Below are 21,255 nucleotides of genomic sequence, written 5' to 3' on the forward strand. Positions count from 1 at the left end.
CGTGAACATGAGAATGGTGTCTGTGGTCTCCGCGGAGAGTGAGGGTATCGATGGTCGCCTAAGCGAGGCGAGTTGGTGGATGTCAGTCGACCCTAACGACGCAACATAGTGTAAAGAACCATGGGCGAGATAGAAGCTGAGGAGTCGAGGGACATGGTTAGGTTCCCAGAGGGAAGAGACAGGCCTCGCGCGAGGACGAGGGATGGCGCAGTGGTATACCCGAAGGCCGGGACAGAGGTCTGTGCAAAGACAGAGGACAGGACAGCGACGAGGGTCTGTACGAGGGCAGAGATAAAGGTCCGTATGGGGATGGAGATAGCGACGGTCGGCATGTTAACCGAGAGGGGCGAGGTGAGGAATGGAGAGGCGGCGAAGATCATAGCAGCGGATGCACAGGGCATGAGGGACAGCAGAAGTAACGTGGACTGAGAGTAAAGTAATATATTGAAGCGAAGTGAATCCCCAAAGTAATAACCTAAAGTAGAATACAAGATGTTGCGTAAGGAAAAGGAAAGAAAGACAACAGAAGACACAAGCAACTCTTTATAGTAAGGAGATAACAACCGATTACTGATCCCACGGAACCTTCCAGACTTCCTAATGACTCATACGTTTAATATAGCGGTATAGTTCATAACACACTGCATTATTCTGTCCTGCATTCTGATTCCGATACGTAACCATAAACTTTGCAATTACCAATCTTCGGGCTGTATCATATTATTGTTCTATACACTACTGAGTAATATTGAATCGCTGGATAGATATGCATGCCTATTGGGACAGCATGTAAAGCAGACATTAATGGTGAAATTGGTTACTATTGTTTGTGATAGCTTGATAGGTATAAATATCAATTGGAACAGAAAGTGCATAAGAATTTGTAATTGAGATTTGTTGGTATGGTTTGCTATGATTTGATTTGTATGCACACTTGTTGTGACATAATTTAAATCAGGAATAGTAAATTAGATTTGTGAGGATTTTTGGCAATTGCTTGATAAGTATGCACACAAATCGGAATGGCAAGTAAAGTATATACCGACAATAAAATCTTTCTGTATGATGTTTCAACACTAAATAGGAGTCGATACCTGTCAGACAAACATTTAAATCAGTAATTAGCAGTGAAATTGGTTGATATCATTAATAATTGGTTCATACTTATGCGTTCTTATCAGAACAGCAAGTTTATCAGAAATTCAAATTCTCATTTGTTACAATCGTTTATGAAGGTTTGAAAGCTATGGATATTTATTGACACAATAAAATACTGGAATTGATACTCAATGTATTTGATGGCTTGATTGGTATACCATGTTCTGGATCAAGATTGAATAGATTGAATACTGTACTACGGTTTGTAAAACATCTTCTCGCAAAACACCAGGTTGCGGCTTCCCAATCCAGTCTGAAATACATACAATCTGTGATCACATTCTGAACTTGAGAGTGAACAATATTCAGCACTTATCTCTAAAACTCATTATTTTAATTGATAACAGTCTTCATAACGTTTATCCTGATATTTTGTATTCTTGTAAATGGCTAGGAATTTGACGATATCCGTAAAAGAACATCTCTTCTGCCTAATATACCTATTAATAGTATGCGCCCGAATTCACCCAAACCTTTAGAATTTGCATTATGGGGGTTTTGATTGAGAATATCATATTTGAGCTGACTGGCGGTCAGTATAGCCCTCAATAGCCTGGGCGTTCTCAGTGTAACCCAATTCAGATCCTAAAACCTTGTCCGATATTCATGAATCGATTAGTTAATACACTAGCTTACAAAAGGTCGAATTGGTCAGAAAGATTATATGGATTTCTGAAGGGTTTCGTCGATTGTAAGGGTATGAGTCACGTTGGATTTGTCATTGCTAGGGTTTCCTTGGGTATATTAAGGGGCTTTGCCCTCGCTTCTATTCTCTTTCCTTCACTTTTCTTCTCTTTCTTTTGGTATGCAAAGTCTTATGTATCTACGCTGGCTATTACTATTCAAGTACTATTTTCTCTCCCTTTATAAGGAGACCATCGCACTTCTACGACCTTAACTCCGCTAGTCCTAAACTACTGCAAGTGTCTCCATCCCCTCTCACTGATTAGCCTACCAGCCCCTACGACCACCTCCCATACCCTGCGGAATACTCACTACCCACCTCCCTGAAATTACGTTGCGTCGTCATCCGCACCGTACACCGTGGCCACCCCCAACCCACCTACATAGGTCTCACCTAACAAAATCGAGTTGTTTAACCAGCAGTACGAACACGATACTGCTGCCCTGTTTGACCACGCCGCCCCCGCCCCCAATATTCCTGTCCCAGTTTTTACTGCTACTCCACCAACCACTGTCTCCACCTTTGGGTCCGAAACTTTCCCCGGAAGATTCGATGGCACCCGAACCAAAATCCCCGGATTCGTTACCCAACTCCGAATAAAGCTCGAAGTCAACCATAATCGGTTCCGCAATGAGGCAGCAAAGGTTATCCACGCGATCAGCTGTTTGCAGGGAAGAGCCCTTGATCAGGTCATACCACTTGTTAACGCCAATCCTGCTGACCGCTTTTACTCCGTCACCGCCTTCGTCGCCCACATGGAAGCCTCGTTTAGAGACCCAAACCCTCGAGGTACGGCCCACTGCCAACTCGTCCCCCTGAGGGAAGGCAAAGAAGACTTTGCCACCTACTACTCGCAGTTCCTCAGAGACGTGTCCTACTTGCATTACAACGAAGGAGTCAAGATTGATGAATTGGCGGAAAGATTGTCGGACAACTTTAGAGACATCATGACCTATCGAACGGACAGACCCAATACGGTGGAAGCATATACGATCATATCAATAACAATCGACAACCAAATATAACTGACGTGCTATGATGAAACACAACCGTGACTTCCTTTCGAGTAGTGTAAATAAAGAGAGCGAGTTTTGATGACACTCGTTCAGAAAGAACAAAATGGAGTTTGTATGTTTGAACGTTTTCAAGTCTAGAAAATTAATAACTTTAAGGGGTCTTCTCTCTATTAAAGATCCGTTGATTATGAGAGGCCAACCTGGGGCAACACCGAGTGCTTTATTTCAATATGTCGTCCTTGCTCAAGTTCTTTTTCCGACTGGCAGTCTGCCTGTTGATAGTCGGAGGTACAGCAACTATTTTCTATTAGGGGAGAGGAGAGTAATTACGACAACTTGGCTGAACTTCTATGCGAGTCAAATCACGCAATTTGCCGAAAGCTGTGGTCGGAATCCTAAAAACTAGCGGAAACAGTCGACCAGATAACAATTGCTTATGCTAATTTTATTAGAACCGATTTGGGTGTTTGTAAAGCGAAGTTTTGCTTGAGTAGCTTGGGTCGCACTCCCACTCCCCAAAGATGCTCCGGAGCAAAACAGGAGCATTCCGGCGGTTTGACGCTCCGGGGGTTATTGTTGGGGATCAAAACGTGTTTTTGGAATTAGATTTTCCATTAGCCCCGGGACACTACCAGAATCATTTCTGTCGTGCTAAAGCATGGTTTGTGGGCGTCGGTTGCGGAGAAATCGAACCTCAAAGATTCGGGTGCCTAGGTAGGGAACTCCCGTCTGGGGTTACCCGTCCTCACAGCCATGTTTATCCTTCTGTTCCAGTCTTGCCCAGCCCCCTATTTTTGACTTGTAAGACTCCTTACTCACTGAGATCACTGCCCTCTATACCAATAAAGATAGGAGCTCACCTGCCCTTGTCTTCAAGTGTCGATGAAGAACAAGCTGCGGTTACCTAAGATCGGTGGCTTAACTGATGGAATAGGTTCATTTGTAACAGCCTCATAGTGGCCCTGTTACATTACTCCCCTCTGTGGTAGACTCGTTTTGAGTCAACTGTAGTGTCACTGGAATGTTAGTATTTCGCATACAAGAAAAACTGTAGCTCTATTGGTAATTATGTTCAAACTACATGTCTGTTTCTATCTCTATTAGAGAAGGAAAACTCTGAAATGAGATGCCTTTTAAAAACAAAGAAAATCCCATATTCTCCATTCCTGTCGTAGAACCTTCCGTTCTACCATCAGCAAGCTCCGCTATTTCCCAGGGCGCAGAGCCCACATCCTGGCGCGAAGCTTGTGCCCCGAGCGCCTGATGCGTCCGACGCTGCCAGAGAATAGCACTTCCACCAGGCTCTGTCAGGCGATATTGCTTACGTCAGGAGAGCACTCGCCAATGCTTTCCTCGCCAGGCAGCGCCACGAGATACTGCTCACATCATGAGAGCACTCGTCAATGCCCTTTCCGCCAGGTGCCATCAGACTATACACTTCACGCCTGGAGAGCACTCGCCAATGCCCTTTTCGCCAGGTGCCGCCAGGATATACTCTTCACGTCTTGAGAGCACTCGCCAACACCCTCTTCACCAGGCACCGCCAGGCTCTACTTTTCAAGCCTGGAGAGCACTCGCCAACTCCCTCTTCACCAGGCAAGGATCGGGGATATCACCTGCGTCCAGAGAGCACCTGCCAATGCTCCCTTCACCAAGCTCCTTTGAAGAATATTACTCGCCTCCGGAGGGCACTCGCCAATGCTCTCTCTGCACCGTCAGTGGATATCACCCACATCCGGAAAGCACTCGCCAATGCTCTCTTTGCGCATCTCCGCCAAATGAATTGGCTCACGTTGGAGATCATTGGGCAATTCCTTCTTCGCCTTGCTTTGCAGGAGATATTCCTCACGTTCAGAGAGCATTCGCTAATGGCCCGGTTACATGCTGAGAGTTATTGTTAGAAGCTAGTTCTACGGTGATATGCAAGTACCGGCAGTGTGGTTAGCTACCAGCTGTCAGAGTAACTACATTCCGGGCGAAAGGAAGGGGATCTATTCACGGGAGCAATGACTGACGAGTCTATGTCTCGCCAGTGATTAGAAGACCGGCCAGAGTGAAGCTCTGATTGCCCGGTGATTCTCTGTTTCCTCTAAGCATTGTGAGTCCGCCGAAGGGCAGGGACTATGCTAGGGAAGTCTACAATGAGCGGAAACTCTACAGCAACGATTAAGCTTACATCTGAGCGGCAGCTCATTCATGCAGGCCCCGGTTGTATGGCAACCAAGGCTGCAGGTGTTACAAAGGCTTTGACTAAGGGTGGTTGCCTTGTGTATCAGAAACATCTGCTGACGCTCAGAGAAAAGCGGGGTAGCGGTGGTATTGTTTCCGGCACCAAGGAAAGGCTTCACCGGAACTTAGTAAGGAGTTAGGAGCAGAGAATTGAGGCCTTCGGAGTATAAGTACTCAGGCTCATTCTCACCCTTCAGTCCTGTTCTCTCCAGTCTTCATCAGAAAGAAAAACCAAGTTCTTATCGGTAGCAGAGCCCTTAAAGATTATTGAGTTCTAGCGATAGTATCTTTGAATAATCTGCAACCTGATTGTCTATCTTGCATGGCCGTCTCTATTCTATTTTATTCTATTTTCTCTTAGAAGAGACCCCCGTTACATCCAGAGAGCGCTCGACAATGCTCCCACCGTCAGGTTCCGTCAAGGTGGGTGCTACTCGCGTCGGGAGACCACTCGCTAATGTGCTCTTCGCCAGGCTTCACTAGGGGATATCACCCACATCCAGAGAGTACCCGACAATGCTCCCATCACCAGGCTACGCCAAACGAATTGATTCATGTCTGGCGGCACCACGAATGCTACCGCAAATGGTTTCAGAGCACTCACCAATGCTCATAGAGCTACCAAAGCACCCGTAGTAATACCACCCAAGGTGAAGCAATCCCTCACTTAGACCCCTTTGAATTGATATGCTTTCGTCAAAGGCTAGGTAGGCACTACCAGTCCCTCAAATGATATCTCAAGTGGGTATTCTTCACGCCGCTGTACGATCAGTCGCGGGATACTGATACGAGCACTGTCGTGTATACTGGTGATGACTACAAAACCTTTGACGAACGTGTATGTATCTGTCGATTCGTGAAAGGCATAAGCCTTAAGGTTGAGGCCATGTTACGGCTTGTCTGAAAAGCTCAATGTCCATGCATAAGCAGCAAACATGGACTGGAAAAAGGTTCAGGATGACTTTACTGGTCGGAAGACCAATGCCTGCCTACCGCGCTCTCCTGGAGCGGGCTTGCTGGATAGTGAGACTCAGATACTGAGCGGCCGAAACTTTACCTACTTCTTCCAATCCGCATGCTTAGTAGAACGACACGAATTTTGAATTAGAGAGTCCAATTGTGGCTAACTTTCCCAGAGCACTCACGAATGCCATCACGGCATTCACTATAGAGCACTCACGACTGCCTTGGGAGCATTCAAATTAGAGCACTCACGACTGCTCTCACAGCATTCAACTAAATTCATTCCACGTACGCAAGTCTATCCTAGTATTTACCAACCAATTGCCAGCCTCCACCTCAAACAAATGGGCCATTCCCAATATACTCCGAATATTCACGACCCACATCCTCTTCCTCCTCCTCCTACAGACCTTCAGTAGCCCATGTGAGCTATCAGCAATACCACGATCCTTTGCTTCGAGCAGCTCTACTATACATAGCCTATGGGCTCGCCCCGTACTGTCCCGCACCTTGAACAAAGCCTCCACATGTCCTGGTAAGCGTCCCCGAAACACTCCCCACTGCTCTGAGGAAGCTACCGACACCCATGCCCAATCCTTTCTTATTTTCCCCTTCCTAAAAGATGCGTTTCCAGTACACCTAATGTTGTGGACTTCGTACACCTCAGGTCTTTGGAAGATTGGTATCGGAACCTGCAAACATATGAACATCTCTACCCGGCGCTCTAAAATGCTCTCAGAGCTCCCGGCGAAGCTTTGAGAGCATCCCAAATCCTCCGCATACTCTTTTATCAGGCGGTACAACGTGGTATGGCTTATTTGCAGTGCATCTGCAATATTGAAAAGTCTTTCCGATTTCGTGGAGGGGTTGCAAAGACGCTTTAGAGGCAGTCGGCCTTCTACTATCGATCGTTCATTCAGCGTTTTTCTACGATCTTCGATTTTGAAAATCTCAAGTAACTCCTTTAGGTTATCTCGATGGCTCCAAAGAATGTCGTCAGTGCTCTCAGGACCCCCAACGATGTCTTTCAGATTCAGAATCCGAATCTCTAACGCCAATCGTCGCCCCCCATAGTCCAGTATCTGCGTCGCAGCATCGACCTTGTTCGATGCTCTGTATGCCTCTTTTACCTGACGCACATGGGCGAGCTCGCTGATGTCGGTTGAGTACTGAGGAATGCTCCCAAAGCGCTCGACATGTTCCCGATAGTGCGTTAACACGTGCAATTTGATGAAGTTGAAGTGAGACCTTTCCCGGATCTCACGGATCTCCTCTAAGCATCGCTCAGTGCTCTGGGAGCCTGCGCCACTCAGGCTCAATGCTTTCGTCCCATCTCTCGCATCCTTTAACGTCCTCTTGTATGCCCGAAATTCTAAAAAGATATCCTTGTGTTTATGGAAATCCTCCAGATAGCTCTCCATATAATTCAATGTGCTCATCGTATGACTCCCATACTGCGCCATTAAGTGGAAGTCTATTAAGCTTCGTACACATTTCAATGCTTTTGCAAAATCACCCCTGACAGCCACCCCCGGGTTTCTCAGAGCAGCCGCGAGTGCTCCAAGAACATCCCGCCCCAGATTTCGCATCTCCTTCCCTTGCCATTGGTTTGTAGCACGATATGCCTTGTTCGGTACTGCCAGTCCAAGGTAAGGCGCAATCGAGGCCCAAGCCTTGTCAAATTCCTCCAATCGATGATGCTTCTTCAAGAAACCCTGCACCCACTCCATCATATGCTTCAACATCCCTAGATAGTTATTGTGTAGAGTGTCCGGTTTGTTGAGATCGTATGGATTAACCCTCGGCATACCCTAGAAAGCATTGAAGAGTGTTTTCACGGATCTCGCAACAAGGTATTCGACCGGTCCAAGGTTTCCTGGGTTCTCCCCGAATAGCTTTACCCTCTCCCGGTAATCCTCGTGATTGCGCATAGGGCTCCGGCGAGTGCTCCCAAGACTGTGGAATTCCACCTCGCATCTTGCACAAGAGCTAGTACTAATATTTTGTAAGTTTGAATGCTCAGGTTGATCAGCGATCCAACCCGACAACACCGGAAAGCATAGATGTTCGTATCCGTCGGGGCATACGATTAGCTCACCTTCCTGAGAGCACTCCCAAATGCTTTGAAAGATCTCCCTCAGACCACGATGCAGCGCCATTTGACTCTGACGTCGTAAAGCGGAATTAGTGAGTGAATTCTTCCCGAGCTTAGGTGGAACTGGCAGCAGCCCTAGGAGAATAAACGAATGCCCAGTGGGCTTGGTCCGCACTGACGACTTGATGTTCCCGATGGTAAGATAGATTGGCCAGGCTTTCTTGTCCCCACTGACATTTGTCAAATGTGTGCCATCCGATGCGCATATAATTGGTACCACAGTCGACCCCTCCGGTAAAGTGTTCTGTCCAGAAAGCATTAGCGACTGTCTCTAGAGCACTGGCCAGTGCGAGGCCGAGTACAGACTTGTATCTCCCACCACCAATCTCCCGTATGCATTTCTTCGTACATTCGCTCACCAAACTCATTATGCTCTACCCCCAGTGAATACACCAATGACTCCCGAAAGGCTCGTTGGCCCAGAAGATATCGCACAATTACCATTGGATCCCGGTACTAGTAAGAGATTTTCTCCCCCCCTAATATCCACCTCCGAATGATGCCAGCTCGCTTTGCCCAATAGATCATTTATTTCCTCCAACCTCTTGATAAAACCTCGCCCAGTCCTGTAGGAGCACTCGCCACTGCTTACCGGAGCGTGTAGAAAGAAACTATTGATGTTTCCCTGTGAGGCTTTCGAAAGTATGAAATAACGTGCAATTCTAAACTCGTATGCTGAGCGGAATGGATGCCAAGGGGATCGGAGAAGGTACTGTGAGCATTCGTCGTAGTCCTCCGAGCGGTAGAGACGCTCCCCAGAACCTTCATAAATTGCTGTCGCTGCCTTATGCCTATTTGCATCTCCATCCGCCTCTTCCACCATGAAACATGATTCGGATTCTAGATCTGAATTATTACCAGGGTCTTGGTCCAAACTATCCGAGTCCGAACCGTAATGGGTATCTGAATAGCAGTCGGGAATGCTTTCTCGGCTGTCGTCAGTATTATCTGGTGTCTCTTCAAGTTGATCGCGCTCCAGGAGTAAAAATTGGTTTCCCAGCCATTCATCTGCTTCGAATGGATGAATCGTTCGAAGATGTCTATCAAAGTTCGCGGAGGAGCTATACCTCTTGCTGAAAAATGGGCAAGACGATTTCATCGAAATGTCATGATGCTGGCAAAGCACTCGAAAATTTGGTTCCTGCCGAGGCCGAGGAGGCTCTTTCCTGCAGGTGGTGCAGAGTGCTCGAACGATTTGATTTGTCATCCAATCAGGCTCTTCCCTGCAGAGTGCTCAAACGATTCGGTTTGTCACCCAATTAGGCTCTCGCTGGCACCTGCACCCCGGTCGGCAAGGCGGACTTTCAATACCCGTTTGACGTCATACATCTCCAACCTAATACAAACACAAACACCAGCAGGAAGAAACACCAACCACCACAATCAGGCGGCCAGTGATGCTAGATTCTATCCCTCTGAGCATTCGCGAGTGCTTTCTGAGCACTTGCGAATGCTCTTCAGATCGAGAGAGGGTTCTCAGCGCCAAATTCAACACTAATATCAACTACGAGCTCAAAAGATAGTACATTCTCTCAGAGTCAGCTTCCTCGAGAACAGAGCACCAACACCAACAAGAACACAAACACCAACAAGAAAACAAACACCAACCCAACACCAGAATGTTATTGACATCACCCTTGGTACCGTCAGAGCATTCCCGAGTGTGCCTAGAGCATTTGGATTATCTACGTCATATTTTGAAGCAAACATTGGGTATGAGCACCCGAGGGTGCTCCTAGAGCATTCGTGAGTGCTCTCTGGACCGTGATAAGCTCAGGAAAAAATCTCCTCGTACTTGGTATAAGAGCACCCTTCTTCCCCTTCCAGTTTGTGAGAAGCTCCTAAACATCTTCAAGTTCAAGTTCTTCTCTACCTCTCACTTCAAGTTCTCTGCAATTCTAAGTTTCAAGGTTACGTCTTGAATTCCCATTCTTCAAGTTCCATCTTCAAGCTTTCAAGCTATCACACCTTGCAATCATATATAAGATGGTATATCTCACTTAATTTAATTAATATCAGAACCATACTCACCATACATTCACATTAGGCTCTAAACACCCCTCAAAGCACTCCCGGTAGCTCATAGAACACCGATCAACCTCAAAAGAGTCGGAAGAAGCGCCAGTGTGAACAAGACGAAGACGATACTAGTAGTAACAAAAAGTCCCACCGAAAAAGCAAGAAACACAAATCGTCCCGAAAGCATAAGCAACACCGAAGTTCGTCAGGTCGCAAATCGTCCCGCAAAACTGTCAAGACTATCCCGTAGGAGATACCAGAAACACCCTCGAGGCAGTCACCAGTGCTTTCCAGGTTCACCCCGATCAACAATGGCCCAAAACAAAACCCCGTACCTCCACCAATCCGGACTGAACCCCGGACTCCAAGCATAACTGCATCGGACACTGAAGGGCTCTTTCCACCTGAGTGGGGAACAATCCAATCTGATTCCGAGCCTAATGACCAGGACCCAGAAGCAGGCCCAGCAACAGGCTCAGGAAGAGGCCCACTAGCAGCAGTCTCCACTGATTCCTCAGTACGCACCAGTGCTTCACTTGAGGCCCCTGTACGGACAACCGTACTTCCCGTTCGTTCTGCCCCAGTAGCACCCGCCAGTGCTCCCCAAAGAAGCATTGCCCCGAAGACTGTAGTACATCGGCCGAGGTCAAGTGCAGTCCGCTCGACTGTCCCAGAAGCATCCTCCACTCTTTCACAAGCACCCGCCAGTACTTCACAGAGGGCTCAAGCACCGGAGACCCACTACATTCAATTACCGACACCCCCGCCGGTTACCAGTCCCTACTGTTGCAGGCCCATCCAGATCTTTAGTAGCAGAAAGCCCCTCACCGCTGGCAGTACGCCAGAGATGAAACATACCTGAAACACCCCCGGGTGTTCAAGAAACATACGCGAGTACTCCACAGGCATCCCCGAGTGTTCGAGCAATATCCCCAACCCTTCAAGAGACACCCCCGAGACAGCGATTGCCTTTCAAAATGACTCAAGCAAGCAAAGCAAAGATGACTTTGGGTTTACTCAACCTACCCAAAGTCTACACCCTCATCCGCAACAACCTGAAGGCGGAAATGCAGAATGTGGGTTGGGTCAATAAAAGCACCTCCGGGATGGCTGCGTTCAATGCCTTATGCCTTTACTTGATGAACTTGCCCTCCCTTAATGGTTTTCTGCCAATTTGGACTGGGGGTGACTCCGATGCCTGTAGAGTATTGGCGAGTGCTCTACAGTGGCTCATCGGGGATGTTGGTATGAAGGATAAGTTATCAAGGGGACAGGGGGACCGTCAGTTCAAAGAGGTTGCCGGTGATAGTGATGATGATGATAACGGCGGTGCTCAGGCAGCCGGAAGTCGCTCTCGCAAAGGCAAAGAGCATGCAGTACCCCCAGAGCTAGTGCGACCTTCCATAATGGTCACCGTGGTGGACTCCGATGCTCCAGGAGCATTCTTTATTATCGCCCCACCGCCTACCTATGTGTAAAGAACCATGGGCGAGGCGAAAGCTGAGGGGTCGAGGGACATGACTTGGTTCCCCAAGGGGAAGGATAGGTCTCGCGCGAGGGCGAGAGATGGGGCGGTAGTATACCCGAAGGCAGGGACAGCGGTCTGTATCAGGACAGAGGAGAGGACAGCGACGAGGGCCGAGAAGGACGCGGCGATAAACAGGGAGGCGGCGAAGATCATAACAGCGGATGCACAGGGCATGATGGGCAGCAGACGTAACGTGAACTGGGAGTAAAGTAATGTATTGAAGCGAAGTAAATCCCCCAAAGTAATAACCCAAAGTAGAATACAAGATGTTGCGTAAGGAAAAGAAAGGAAGACAACAGAAGACACAAGCGACTCTTTATAGTAAGGAAAGAACCACCGATTACTAATCCCACGGAACCTTCCAGACTTCCTAATGACTCATACTTTTAATACTGCAATATAGTTCGTAACACTATGACTGGAACGATCCCCTGAATAAGCCTTCCTTCATTGGAATTTTGACCAAGATAACTTTCCCCGAGCTATACAACCTAATCCTGAAGCACACCGCACCTGGCAGAGCAGTCAGGACTATCTGGGAAGCACTCGATAATGTTCCCTCAGCAGCGGTTCCTCCCGTTCGGCCGGTGGAGGTACAAATTACTGATTCAGAAGAACTGGAAGGTTGGTTGCAGAATAGCAATGGGAGGCCTCGGAGAATATTGGCGGTACTCTACAGAGCAGGCGCGGGTGCTAATCTAGGTGGCGCTGAATCCCCTCCGTTGAACCGCACTTTCCCTCAAATTGAGGAAGACGATTACAGCATGATCGATCTTCCTGTAGAGGATTCGGATTACGAGGCGCGAAGGCATCGCATAAATACAAAAGTACTGAGGGTATATTTGCCTAGAACTGATGCTAGTAATCAAAGACTAATTCAGACTCTTGTTAGACGTCGCGATAGACAGCAGGATGCTATGGACGATTTAGATCCCAAATACCTTAGGAAGTATCCTTTGGGTGTGGGGGTTGCTGACCCAAACTTCGTACAGGGGATAATCTGGACGCCTACCAGGATAGCAGCCAAGAGAGCTGCTGACTCACTTGCGGCTGCTGGGGGAGGAGTTGGAGGAGGTGGAGGAGGTGGTGGTAGTGGTGGTGGTGGTGGTGGTGGAGGTGGTGGTGTTGGTGGTGGTGGTGGTGGTGGTGGTGGTGGTCTAGGACCTACTCCTCCTCCGGGCAGCGGTGGTGGTGGAGGACCAGCTGGAGGTGGTGGTGGTGGTGGAGGTGGTGGGCCAGCTGGAGGCGGTGGAGGTGGTGGTGGTGGTGATGGTGGTGGGCATCATTAGTCTCCTTTGGTATAGTCTCTCACCACTCTTCCTGCGGATTTCTCACTACTAACCTTTGAAAAGCTGTACAGATTGCTCTCAGAGCACTCGCAACTGCTACTGAGATGGAGGTGGTGGGGTACGATTTTATGTTTTGGATTTCCTTTGTCTTGCGAGCATATATGAATTGATGGGTTTTTGAATAGCAGTATGGAGTGCTCTCTGAGCACTCGTGAGTGCTACTGAGATGGAGGTGCTGTACGATTTGATGTTTTGGATTTCCTTTGTCTTGCGAGCATATATCAATGGATGTGTTTTGTCGTATTAGATGAGATTAGATGAGATTAGATTAGATTAGATTATTCCGTGTCGTAATTGCATTGCTTTTATTACAGAGTCGAGTCAAATTCCTAGATTGCTCTCAGAGCACTCGGTATTGCTTCAGAAAGTGCAGTAAAACGAGTGATTACAAATGATGCCGTTGAGCGGATCCCTGCCGTAGGAGGATTAGCTGTGCAAATTCTTCTTGATTAGTGGCGCAAATTTTCTCGCCAAGAATTGATTTCTAATCAAAGATACCGCTAGTGCTCCTAGAGCACTGAGGATATTCCTGCTAGCCATCAGAATGGCTCCCACCAAGCGCTCCTCCGGTTCAGCACCTCTTGCCCCAAAGCGCCCACGACTCCCAAGACGAACTGAAGAACATGAAGATTTACTGACTGACGAGTCTGAGATACCTTACCGAATATTGACTCCACTGCCAGCCCGCACTCGGAGTAGTCAATCGACCACCGCCGCCCAAATAGCTCGTAAAGGCCTTCTCCGTTCTTCTGAAACTCTGACTGGAAGAAGCAGTCCTAGAAGGGTAGAATTTCATATCCCCGGCGACCATACTGACCTTGTTGAAGTGCAGGAGCAGGCTCAAGCAATAGAGGCGCCAGAGGTGGAGGAAATAGTTGATACCAGCCACTCAGAGTATGATGATTCTCCAGAGAACGAGCCCGAGAGTTCTGAGGAGCATGAGGATGAACCGGAGGATGAACCTCAAGCCTCGACCCAGAGGTCTCAGACTGTCGGAAAGAGACCTCGCACAGCTCCGCTGACTACTGCCAAAGCACTGGGCAATGCTCGGAGGAAAGCAACTGATGCAGTAGCGGAGGTAATTGCTTCCTCCGACGTGTCAGTGGACGTGATACAGGTTTGACTCTATTCTGCTCATTTTATTGGATTTATTCAATAGACTCGGAGGCTAACGGTTCAGAGGGGAGCTCGACTGGACACAAATGTAATCCGGAAACAAGGTCAGGGTAGAGCAGCACCCATTTCGGCACCCAGCCAGAATGCATCTCAGAGAGCACTCCCGGCATCCCAGAGAGCACCGCCAATACCCACACAGTCTAGGCATTCTGAACCTGTTTATTATCATGATTACAGCTCTTCGACGCGCCATATCGATCTTTCCTCAATGCGCTCTCGATACGGGGAGTCCTCACCTACTTACCGGCCATATCGTTCTTCACCTCCTATTGACGGAATCGGCGAGAGCTCTGTGAGCAGTCCTCGGATTCCTTCAAGCCCTCAAATTCCTTCAGCCCAACCTCACAGCCAAATTCGATCGCAAGGAGTCTACGAAATCGACTATCTTCCCTCATCTAGGGAGAACGAGAATGCTCTGACGGCGGAAAGTGAGGTTCGTATTCCAGAGAGCACTCACGACGTCTTTGAGAATACTGGCGACATTTCTTCGAGCCAATTGACTCAGAGGTCTTTGTTACCCAACTCGAGGAGTGCAAATGTACTCTCAATGCAAGCACAGAGGATTGAGAAAGAGTGCAGCATATTAATCGGGGAGCATACGCTTCTACATGAGCCGTTTCCACCTGCAGCAAGACTTTCGATACTGGTAGTGAGCATGTGGGCAACTGCAAGTCGCCGAGTGGGGTGTAGAGTAGACCTTGATGAGGTCGTAATTAAACAGGTGAGTGCCCCTGAAACGATTACGAGTGCTCTGGAAGCATAATTGAGAACGATAGGTCAGAAGTCTGCACTTCCGTGTCCGTTCCCACTTGATGCACGAGGTGAAAGGGCGCCTGGCGGACTCTACGATATATGGGCTTGGAAATCTTGTGGGGCCTGAGGCAAGGGCGGCTCAAGTCGAATATCTTTTGAAGAATGTTCGTTTCTTGAGCCCCCAACAGCATTACGAGGTATGATCAATGCCCAGAGAGCACCCGAAATGCCCACAGAGCACCCGGAATGCCTACAGAGCACCCGGAAATGCTCAGAGAGCACTCATGAAAGCCGCTAACGGATACTAGACCTACCGACTGCGCTTCCTTGCCCCGGAAATCGTCGATATATTGTATTTTAAATACTTTGATGGCGTCAGGATACGAGGGGTTAGGGACCCCGAATTCCTAGATCGGATAACCCCTACACTCATTTGCTTGATATCGACGGTGATTTGGCACGGCATTCGGGCGTACTCGACAGGGACTTACGTTAAGCCTGATCATTTTCAGTCGCAGAATGAGAGCGTTGTTAGTAAGTATTGCCCAATGCCCTCACTGGTATGACGGGTGCTTTTGGCGCAGTGATGGATGCTCTCAGAACTCTGTGGACTCTCGAGTGCTTTGGGAGCAGTGACGGATACTTTCAGAGCTATACTGAATTGCCGAGCTGACATCCCCACTCGAGTAGAAACGTTCAACATGATGAGTAACACATGGAAGGGGAGGAGTAGACAGAATCAGGAGGCAACTTTGGAGGTAATCAAGGATAACCTTCGAGAAAAGGTATGCTACTATGCCGGCAATGGGTGTTCTATTCTAAATACTTACCTTGATAGATACGAGAAAAGAAGGGTGTAACGATTGAGGTGATACCGGAGGATGGGTTTAGCGAGGACGATGAAGCTTTGGCTGCGGATCTTGCCGCATTCCGAAATGCTCGGAGAGCACTCAGGGGTGCTCCAGGAGGTCCTTCAAGTTCTGACAACGGTCAGGACGAGGTGATTCATGCCCAACTTCGCGGCATTGACAGTGAAGAGGAGGGAGAGGAGGAAGAAGAAGAGCAAGAACTACCAGTAGCTGGGGATTGTAAAGGGGGCAGGGAGGAAGATGTCTAGAACACTCGCGAGTGCTTCGGGAGAATACTCGAAAGTGCTTTGGGAGAACACTGGAAAGTGCTTTGGGAGAATACTCGCGAGTGCTTTGGGAGAACACTCGCGAGGGCTTAGGGAGAATACTCGCAAATGCGCGGGGAGAACACTCCCGCGTGCGTCGGGGATAGCTGGAGATTTGTTCCGATTCATATTTTGTATTATATCCAGTAAGGGAGTTCAAGGAGGTATTGTCGTTAGTATTTAATAATAGACAGGGGATCACAGTCTTGAGTGCTCTGTAAACAGTAGAGATCGTAAGGGTATGTCTGGAGAGAACAGGGCGTCGGGGGTGTGCCAGGTTCAAAGACCCGATCCCAGGCGCCGCTGGAGCAGTCGGAGTACTCCCGGAGCTGCGGGAGTGATCCAGGAGCAGTCAGGAGTGCTCCAGGAGCAGTCGGAGTACTCCAGGAGCTGCGGGAGTGCTCCAGGAGCAGTCAGAAGTGCTCCAAGAGCAGTCAGGAGTGCTCCAGGAGCAGTCAGGAGTGCTCCAGGAGCAGTCAGGAGATACGAGCGCCCAACTGGCGCTCTGAGGCGAGGGGACTAGCGTCGGGGTAGCACCGGGCGCTCCCGCTGAGTGCCCAGACAGGGTCGGAGGGCTAGTGCGTGCCGGGGCGAACTAGGTTGTGCCGGGGCGGAAAGATGCGCGCCAGACTGCACCAGGAGCACTGGCCGTATCTCTGGAGAGGTAGTTTACCTACCGAGCGCCCTGAGCACCATGAGCACCTCGGGCGTCCAGCGAAGGCTGCAGGTTTGCTGATGGTCCTCGCCTCCCTCCATCCCCTATCCCCAGCTAGCACTCCTCGACACTACCACCGGATCAGTCCAAAGCTGAGCTTCAGACACCTTCCTCCTCCTCCTCCTCCTCGCCCTCCTCCTCCGCCTTCTTCACGTCAACCAACAGATTCCTTGAAGGTGGCTACTGCCATGAGTAGTCACTTGTTCTACGCATGCCACACCCTCGCGCCTCGCATATTTCCAGCGCTGAATGCTGAAGCGCGTGAAGTGCCTCCGGTCTGCCCCTCACCTCCCACCTCATACACATCTCATCCCCCTCTCTCCGCTGCCCCACTAATGTCTAGTGCAGCTATACATATGACGCGCCAGTCTACACCTACTCTCCACGGCACATGCAATACCTGGCTGTCACAGTGCTATGCAGGTTTACACACCGTGCTCTCAGACTAGTGGATAGCTTCGATGTCACGCTGCGGAGTGGGGTTGTTCGGCAGACTGATGCGGCCTCCGGTATTCCCAGTTTGTGGGGGATAGGAAGTGGCGGCGCGATGTGTTCCCAAGGGTTGTGGTAGAAACGGTTAAGACACGGTATGAGGCAGTGGTAGAGGGGGCGAGGGGGTGGTTGACATTTTCGGGGACGGGTGCAGGTTGTACTGATAATGGGTGTCATTGGAGGGTGGGGGCTATTGTCACGGAGGCGGTATCGGAGGCAAGAAAGGAGGAGGAGGTCGTAGAAAATGACTCCGGCGGAGAGAAACTAGACTCGGATCGCTTCCCATCCCCCGCACTCCGCAGACTTCTATGACACCTTACCACATCGGCGTGGTTCGGCCCCCTAACCGCCACCCTCGAGCTCTTCCACCTCTCCGGCACCGCGGCGGACACATATACGTACATCTGACCCTCCCTTTACTCCTAGTCTTCTTCTTACTACTCTCACACCCCAGCATTGTGTAAAGAACCATGGGCGAGGCAGAAGCGGAGGGGTCGAGGGACATGGTTAGGCTTCCTAAGTGGAAGGATAGGCCTCGCACGAGGGCGAGGGAGGGTGCAGTGGTATACCCGAAGGCAGGGACAGCGGTCTGTACGAGGACAGAGGGGAGGACAGCGACAAGGGCCGAGAAGGACACGGCGAGGAACAGAAAGGCGGCGAAGTTCATAACGGCGGATGCACAGGGTATGAGGGACAGCAGACGTAACGTGAACTGAGAGTAAAGTAATGTATTGAAGCGAAGTAAATCCCCCAAAGTAATAACCCAAAGTAGAATACAAGATGTTGCGTAAGGAAAGAGAAGAAAAGACAACAAAACAATACAAGCAATTATATATAGTAAGGAGATGACAACCAATTACTAATCCTACGGAACCTTCCAGACTTCCTAATGACTCCTACATTTAATACCACAGTATAGTTCGTAACAGTTTAGCTCCTCCCCCCCAAAGGCGAGCTCCTGCGAGCAAGCAGACAAAAGCAACCTAAAAAGAAAAAATTATCACTAAGCAAATAAAGAGAACCAACACTAAGAAACCGGAAATAAAACAATATCCAATACTAACGAAACCATAAGAAACTTATACCTTCCCACGTGGAATCCCCTTAGAAGCTAAGGCGGGTTTGGTGGGGTACAAAGAGTGAAAACGTTGCAGCGATCCTAACTCCGCATCGAGGTTCCGGGCGGGTTCCCAAGTGGGTTGCTCATAGCCCGTCCATTTAACCAGGTATTGTAGTTGCCGATGACGTATCCGCGAGTCTAGCACCTCCTGCACTTCAAATTCCTCTTCCCCTTCGACGATTACCGGCGGCGGGGGTGGTGGTATATGGCCAGGAAGAGGCTGCGTTCGGACGGGTTCTAGTAGGGAGACGTGAAACACCGGATGGGACTTCATCGATGGGGGAAGCTCCAGTCGGTAGGCGTGAGATCCAATGCGCTCGAGTATTTTAAATTTCCCTAAGCGTTTATGGTCCAATTTGTCCGAGGGCCGAGTAGTTCGTATGTGTTTTCGCGACAACCATACCAAATCCCCTACCTCTAGTCGCGGTTCGGGGAGTCGGGTAGTCTTGGCGCTGTCGGCAGCGGCGGCTTGGGCGTACAGGATCTCGGATCGCAGGGCGGTCTATAAAGTGGAGATCGAGTTGGCGAATTCTAGTACTTCCTTCGGCATAGCTTCATATCTTTCTTCGGCGGGTAGGATGTCTAGCTGTGGGTTATACCCATAGTTGGCGAAGAAGGGACTAACTCCCAAGGGTTCCGTAGTAGCGTTATTATGCGCGAACTCTGCCAGCGGAAGGAATTCTGCCCAGTTGTCCTGTTGGTAGTTAACGTATCCCCGCAAGTATTGTTCCATGATTGCATTTACTCTTTCGGTCTGTCCGTCGGTTTGTGGGTGGAAAGCGGTACTGAATCGGGGTTTGATGTCCAATTGGTTGCACAGTGCTTTCCAGAACTGCGAGGTAAAGGTCGTACCCCTGTCCGATACTATATCTTTTGGCAGCCCGTGAGATTTCCAGACGTGTTGCAAGAATAAGCGGGCCAGTTCGGAGGCATCCGCCGTGTCTCTAGTGGGGATGTAGTGGGCCATTTTGGTAAGTCGGTCTACCACCACGAGGATGGCATTGGATCTTTGGGACTCTGGTAGGCCGGTGACATGGTCCATTGACAACGAGGACCAGGGCTTGACTGGGGGAACAAGAGGTTTAAGGAGGCCATAAGGGGCGTGTCGGGCCGGCTTGATCCGGGTACAAGTGTCACAGTGGTCGACGTAGCGGGCAACGTACCTTCGCATTTGGGGCCAGTAGTAGTTTCGTGACAGGAGTTCCAACGTGCGGGCGCGTCCCGGGTGTCCGGCCGAAGGTGCATCATGGTTGGTGCGAAGGATCTCCAGCTTAATAGCGGCGTCATCGGGAATATATAATAGGCCCTGATAGTACAGTAGTCCTTCCCTGATTGCACATTCCCCGATGGGAAGGAAGCGAGAGTGTTTCTTTCTGGCGATGATGTCCTTCATCAATTGTTTGGACAGCGGGTCCTTAGCTAAGGCAGTCTGCAGTTCCTCGTGGTGGGCGGGTGATACTTTGGCGGGTCTGGGGACCTCTAGTACGGCGGCTAGACGGAGGTTCTTTGGCTTAAGTATAACCTGATGCTGTTGGATTAATCTTTCATCCCCTTCCTTAGGGAGATCTCCAGATCGACGTGTAAGGGCATCAGGTTTTCCATTCTTCGTGCCCAGTCGGTAGGTAACTACAAAGTTGAAGGACGACAACGTTAGGGACCAGCGAGCTTGGCGACGGTTAAGAATCTTCGTGGACATAAAGTGTTCCAGGTTCTTGTGGTCGCAGTATACCGTAATCTCCTGGTTGCTTGGTTCCAGGTACTTTCGCCATTCCTCAAACGCACAGACAATCGCCAGTAGTTCCTTGTCATAGATGTCATAGTTGCACTCGGCCGGCGTCATCTTATGGGAGTAGAAGGCCACTGGATGTAGGATTCCTTGGTCGTCTTTCTGGGAGAGCACGGCGGCCGCAACAAAATCAGAGGCGTCGGTTTCCACGATGCAGGCCCGTTCGGGGTCAAAATGCTTCAGGATTGGTGCCGTAGAGAAAGCTTCTTTTAATTGGTTAAAAGCGTGGTCCGCGGCGGGGGTCCATACAAACTGGGCATCCTTCTTTAGCAGGTTAGTCATCGGGGATACCACTTTGGAGTAATCGCGGATGAATCTTCGATAGAAATTTGCGAATCCCAAAAAGACCTGTATGTCGTGTACCGAGGTAGGTGTTTTCCACTCCTGTATCGCCTTGGTTTTGTCGGTAGCATTGGTAACCCCTTCGCCCGATATAATGTACCCTAAGTACTCCGTACGATCGACGTGGAACTCACACTTCTCCGGCTTCCAGTGCAGTCCCGCTGCTTGTAGTTTGTCCAGGATGGTGTTGACATGTCGCTGGTGTTCCTCCTCCGTGTTGGAATAGATCAGGATGTCGGCGAGGTACACTGTGCAAAAGTCGTCGAGGTGGGTCCGGAGGGTGTCGTTCATGAAGGCTTGGAAGGTGGCGGGTGCGTTGGTGAGTCCGAAGGGCATCACCAAGTATTCGAACAGTCCATACCGAGTCCGGAAGGCGGTTTTCCATTCCTCCCCTTCCTTTATCCTTATCTGATTGTACCCATTGCGGAGATCCAGCTTAGTGTAGATCTTGGCGTCCTTAAGTCTATCCAGGGTATCATTGATCAGCGGCAGTGGGTAGCGGTTCTTAACCGTGAGGGCATTGAGGGCGCGATAATCCACACATAGTCGTAGAGAGCCATCTTTTTTCTTGATGAATAATACGGGGGCCCCGGCT

At 49.5% G+C, this 21,255-nt stretch overlaps 7 protein-coding genes across 7 annotated transcripts; 5 read left to right on the plus strand and 2 right to left on the minus strand.

Annotated features, from left to right (window-relative positions):
- Positions 1 to 2,232: 2,232 nt before the first annotated feature.
- Positions 2,233 to 2,727, minus strand: H6S33_006950 (uncharacterized protein; the record flags this gene model as incomplete). The annotated part of the gene is made up of 1 exon (XM_044838317.1): positions 2,233 to 2,727. The coding sequence occupies one exon, from the start codon at positions 2,725 to 2,727 to the stop codon at positions 2,233 to 2,235; it is 495 nt and encodes a 164-aa protein (XP_044689768.1).
- Positions 2,728 to 4,262: 1,535 nt separating this feature from the next.
- On the plus strand, positions 4,263 to 4,760 carry H6S33_006951 (uncharacterized protein; the record flags this gene model as incomplete). Its single annotated transcript, XM_044838319.1, has 1 exon — positions 4,263 to 4,760. One exon carries the CDS (start codon positions 4,263 to 4,265, stop codon positions 4,758 to 4,760), a length of 498 nt encoding a protein of 165 aa, XP_044689769.1.
- Positions 4,761 to 6,320: 1,560 nt separating this feature from the next.
- Positions 6,321 to 7,796, minus strand: H6S33_006952 (uncharacterized protein; the record flags this gene model as incomplete). The annotated part of the gene is made up of 1 exon (XM_044838320.1): positions 6,321 to 7,796. The coding sequence occupies one exon, from the start codon at positions 7,794 to 7,796 to the stop codon at positions 6,321 to 6,323; it is 1,476 nt and encodes a 491-aa protein (XP_044689770.1).
- Positions 7,797 to 11,202: 3,406 nt separating this feature from the next.
- On the plus strand, positions 11,203 to 11,703 carry H6S33_006953 (uncharacterized protein; the record flags this gene model as incomplete). The annotated part of the gene is made up of 1 exon (XM_044838321.1): positions 11,203 to 11,703. The coding sequence occupies one exon, from the start codon at positions 11,203 to 11,205 to the stop codon at positions 11,701 to 11,703; it is 501 nt and encodes a 166-aa protein (XP_044689771.1).
- Positions 11,704 to 13,646: 1,943 nt separating this feature from the next.
- On the plus strand, positions 13,647 to 16,148 carry H6S33_006954 (uncharacterized protein; the record flags this gene model as incomplete). Its single annotated transcript, XM_044838322.1, has 6 exons — positions 13,647 to 14,219; positions 14,283 to 14,999; positions 15,055 to 15,228; positions 15,340 to 15,565; positions 15,722 to 15,816; positions 15,870 to 16,148. The coding sequence occupies 6 exons, from the start codon at positions 13,647 to 13,649 to the stop codon at positions 16,146 to 16,148; spliced, it is 2,064 nt and encodes a 687-aa protein (XP_044689772.1).
- A 298-nt stretch (positions 16,149 to 16,446) lies between these two features.
- H6S33_006955 (uncharacterized protein) lies at positions 16,447 to 16,728 on the plus strand (the record flags this gene model as incomplete). Its single annotated transcript, XM_044838323.1, has 1 exon — positions 16,447 to 16,728. The coding sequence occupies one exon, from the start codon at positions 16,447 to 16,449 to the stop codon at positions 16,726 to 16,728; it is 282 nt and encodes a 93-aa protein (XP_044689773.1).
- Positions 16,729 to 17,882: 1,154 nt separating this feature from the next.
- Positions 17,883 to 18,128, plus strand: H6S33_006956 (uncharacterized protein; the record flags this gene model as incomplete). The annotated part of the gene is made up of 1 exon (XM_044838324.1): positions 17,883 to 18,128. One exon carries the CDS (start codon positions 17,883 to 17,885, stop codon positions 18,126 to 18,128), a length of 246 nt encoding a protein of 81 aa, XP_044689774.1.
- Positions 18,129 to 21,255: the final 3,127 nt, after the last annotated feature.

Source organism: Morchella sextelata (genome assembly GCF_020137385.1).
Source record: "Morchella sextelata strain SCLS chromosome Unknown scls_21, whole genome shotgun sequence".
NCBI lineage: Eukaryota > Fungi > Ascomycota > Pezizomycetes > Pezizales > Morchellaceae > Morchella > Morchella sextelata.